This window comes from Cyprinodon variegatus, unplaced genomic scaffold, assembly GCF_000732505.1.
Source record: "Cyprinodon variegatus isolate N-32 unplaced genomic scaffold, C_variegatus-1.0 Scaffold346, whole genome shotgun sequence".
In the NCBI taxonomy this organism is placed as follows: domain Eukaryota; kingdom Metazoa; phylum Chordata; class Actinopteri; order Cyprinodontiformes; family Cyprinodontidae; genus Cyprinodon; species Cyprinodon variegatus.
Window position 1 is genome coordinate 850511 of NW_015150799.1, and position 3962 is coordinate 854472.

General features: G+C 38.3%; 1 protein-coding gene across 1 annotated transcript; it reads left to right on the forward strand.

Annotated features, from left to right (window-relative positions):
• Nucleotides 1-293: 293 nt before the first annotated feature.
• LOC107091655 (trypsin-3-like) lies at nucleotides 294-2328 on the forward strand. Its single transcript, XM_015385709.1, has 5 exons — nucleotides 294-353; nucleotides 475-628; nucleotides 1579-1841; nucleotides 1930-2066; nucleotides 2152-2328. The coding sequence occupies exons 1-5, from the start codon at nucleotides 314-316 to the stop codon at nucleotides 2299-2301; spliced, it is 744 nt and encodes a 247-aa protein (XP_015241195.1). The 5' UTR covers nucleotides 294-313; the 3' UTR covers nucleotides 2302-2328.
• The last annotated feature ends 1634 nt before the right edge of the window (nucleotides 2329-3962 follow it).

Here is a 3962-nt window from a genome sequence, read left to right on the forward strand (position 1 = left end):
CTTCCGGCAATATGTTTTCTATAAATGTCAGTTTTTTTAGTTGACAAGCATCTCACAGGATGGGAGGTAATACAAATCTTTCAACTGAAAGAACTGAAACTATTTTCGAAACTATTTTTCTAACACATGCAGATGTGTTTGTTTTTTTGTTTTTAAGCGTATGGTTCACTTTAGATGAGGTACCTCTAGGGAAATGCAACATATGGCTGGTGTTTGAGTTGATAAAGTAGCTGGCAAAGAGGAGATAAGAACTAATATACCTGACATAAGGACAACAAGGAGGTATTACAGACGTGGCAAAACAGAGGGAGACATGAGGCTTTTTCTTTTCCTGATTCTTTGTGGAGTGACAGGTACATTTCAAAATCATCTATATCAGGGATAAAAGTGGTTCCAAAGATTTGTATTATTATTTTCTCCAGTAAACATCATGTCTATATCATAAAACAAATGTAATCACTGTGTGGTCTTCAGTTGGCCTGGAGAATGACGAGAAGATTGTTGGAGGGTATGAGTGCCAAAGAAACTCTGTGCCGTATCAAGTATCACTTTTCACTGGGTACAACTACTGCGGAGGGATTCTCCTGTCTGATGAGTGGGTGCTCTCGGCTGCACACTGTAAACCAAGGTAGGAATCATCGTTATTCATATCTGTTTTACAAGCCCATGTACATTTACTCTCTTTAGACATTTTTCAAATCATGACCACTGACTTTTTTCTTCTTTATGAGATGACCAATGCTCAATTTTTACATTTTTCTAATAAATATTTTAAAAGGTGCTTTGCATTAACATTCATTCATTCAGAGTCAATACTTTGTTCAGCCATTTTTAGCTGCAGTTACAGTAATACCGTAATATGAGGGTGCCATACTAAACTACCCTATTGTTTATCTGGCTCCATGTTTAGATTAATTGTCATTCTGGAAATTTAACATCCCCTCGAATCTCATGTCCCACACAGCCTCCTTGTATTTAGCTCCAACTTTAATTTAATCAGATTTATTGAGCTTCAATGCCCTGTTAAATAAAAGCATTCCCACAATGCTTTAAACAGAATATTGGCTGCTTTCTCCGAAGTATGTCTACCATGACAGCCTTATAAGGTCGATGGCCATGTATTAACAGGATGCATTTGTTCTAGTTCCTGATTTTTGAATCAGGGATTAAACAGTATACCATGTGATTTTCAATTTTTGGGATTTATAACCTAGCCCTGGTTTATGGTACTGAAAAGTTGAATAACTGACCTGTCTAGTGTGCTACTCTGTCTTCATTAGGCGGGTTTTTTATTTCAAACAAACATCCTTAACAGAAAAGCTGGGTTGATACTGATATTCTGTTACACACAAATTACACTTTTCATATTCATATTTCTATGGTTATTTTTCAAGTTTCAGTAAACTAGCCTTTCTTAATAGAATTTTTTTTTTTTGTATCAATTCAGGTTAAATTAAATAAACATTTATTTCCTAATTGACATTTCAAATCTAAATTGTTTCTTTATGATTTTGTAAAAAGTTTTTATTGAATATAAATAATGGGTTGACTAAAACTATCATTATTTTTTTTCTTCAGTTCTAATCTAGAGGTTAGGCTGGGAGAGCATGACATCTGGGAACCTGAACATACAGAACAGCACATCATGTCCGCCAAGTTCATTCGCCACCCTGATTATAATTCCCGCACGCAGGACAGTGACATCATGCTGATTAAGCTGAGTCAGCCTGCTATTCTGAACAACTATGTTCGCCCTGCTGTGCTTCCATCAAAGTGTGGCAGTGCTGGGATAATGTGCCAGATATCAGGATGGGGGAATATTCGCCCCAGTGACGAAGGCTGTGAGTAGCTACACTACACTCTCTAATAAATCAGAGGTGATGAAAGAAATCAAGGATGGAATTATAGCTTACCTTAATGTCCTTGCAGCAAGGTATCCAGATAAGCTGCAGTGTCTGGAAGTCCCACTGTTAAGTGATGACACCTGCTACAACGCATATCCATTTCAGATCACTGAAAACATGATATGCGCTGGATACCTTGAAGGAGGGAAGGATTCCTGCCAGGTAATACCATCATAATAGGTGCATTTATCAAGTGATTTTCTAGTTGAAGTATGTGCAACTAACATCCTATAATCTCTAACTTCAGGGGGACTCTGGTGGTCCCATGGTGTGTCAGGGGGAGCTCCAGGGAGTTGTTTCCTGGGGTCATGGTTGTGCTCAGAGAAACAAGCCTGGAGTGTACACAAAGGTTTGCAATTATGTTTCCTGGATCAAGACAACAATGGCATCTGGCTGAGGTGTAAAGTTTAAGACTTCATATGTACTCAGGAAAAAAGAGTAAATAAAAATCAGTATGACTTATTTGTGTAATGTGTGTTTTTTTTGGATTAAGTAGTTTACATAAAAAAAAAAACTCTTAAGTTGTATCACATCAGCTTTAACAGGAAGATATAAGAGCAGATCTTTAATTTGAATACTTCACATTTCAAAGTGTGACAAACCTTCATCCACATTACTGGGCTAACGTTGGGTCTTTATTAGTAAAAATACATAAGCATAACTTTGTGGGCAGCGAGAACTATTTAGAAAACCGCATAAGGTGATATCGAATGGACCAGAGGTATCAGAGTTTTTACTTAAAGGTGTCAGGGTTTGGTTGAGGTTTTTGGACCTAAATGCAGAGGCAGGGAGGCAGAGGTGAGTTTCTTGATTGTTTAATGATGAGTAAACAAACAACTGAACACGGAGGCAGGAAATCCAAAAATCAAAACATGAAAACAAAGTCAAACAAACCAGAAACCATGGAGACATCAGGGGGGGGAAACTTTCATGAGGAGGAAGACTCAGAGAGACGGAGTTGGAGTAAGTTAGACGAGGAACCAGCACTGCAAACTGAACAGAGAATGTATCAATGGGAGACTGAAACAAAGAGAGGACTAACGAGCAGATTGGGAGCAGGTGCAAAACAGAACAGAACATGAAAGGAGCTAAGGAAAAAGGAGAACACAAGAGGGCAGCAGAGGGCAACAAATAAAAACCTGAAAAGTGAAAATAACTAGAAAAACAAAAAAATAAGAATTAAACCACTAAAACTAGAAAGCAAATACTCAAAAGAAAACATAACAGAACCAAGACTGTGACAGAAGGTATAATGGAGGTTCTTTTTCTGGGTGGATCATCAAAATAAGTGGTCCTCCTAATTGTCAATTATTCTCATAATATGCTTATTTAAGGTCGTCCTATGTGCTCGTTCCCATTTTAACTTACTGGTGGTGAGTCTGACATAGTGGAAAATTTGCAAATCTTTTGGAAAGCTTATATGAGCGAGGCAAACAGCAACTTTTAAACAGAGCGTGCACAAGGAGGAATGGGCTCGTGCATGCTCTTGCACGCGTTTAATAGGCGTTCTCTCTCGGGAGTTGGTACAGGTTTGTGCATGTACATTTATATTTATTATGCTGAGCTATGGTGAGGGGAACTGTGGGGATCACAGCTGTATACTCAGGAGTGGTTAGTGGAGCCTTGAGGAATGGCGCTGTGGTAATTGTAACCTTGGACTCAGGAGTGCTGTATGGAGCAATGGTGATTGAAGCCATAGTGACAGATGCCATGGACTTAGCACTGGTTCCTTGAGCCATAGTGAGTAGACCTGTTGATAGTAAGAAAATAGTTATTCTCTATTCCTGGGAGTCTCCTTGAAGTGGCACTTTAGATAATCCATGTTTATTTTCTTGCCTTCAAACCAAGGCTATAGTGGCATTATGCTATAATAGGAATCAGAACAGTTTAGTTATTCCTATTATAGCATAAGGCCCCAGGTACTTGGGGTCCAATGTTCCTTTTGTATTTGTCGTCTTCTATTATTCGATCGCCATGCCTTTAAAGTTAGTGTGGTTTCACCTTTGTTTTTGTGCTTTTTCTTCTTTATACCATGTTTGGAAGATAACATCGCCATTT

What these genes read in the sequence shown, in the direction of transcription:
- LOC107091655 (XM_015385709.1), top strand. Translation starts at nt 314, where the DNA reads ATGAGGCTTTTTCTTTTCCTGATTCTTTGTGGAGTGACAG. An exon ending in GCTGCACACTGTAAACCAAG is followed by an intron (nt 629 to 1,578) that starts GTAGGAATCATC and finishes TTTTTTCTTCAG; the next exon opens with TTCTAATCTAGAGGTTAGGC. An exon ending in TCGCCCCAGTGACGAAGGCT is followed by an intron (nt 1,842 to 1,929) that starts GTGAGTAGCTAC and finishes ATGTCCTTGCAG; the next exon opens with CAAGGTATCCAGATAAGCTG.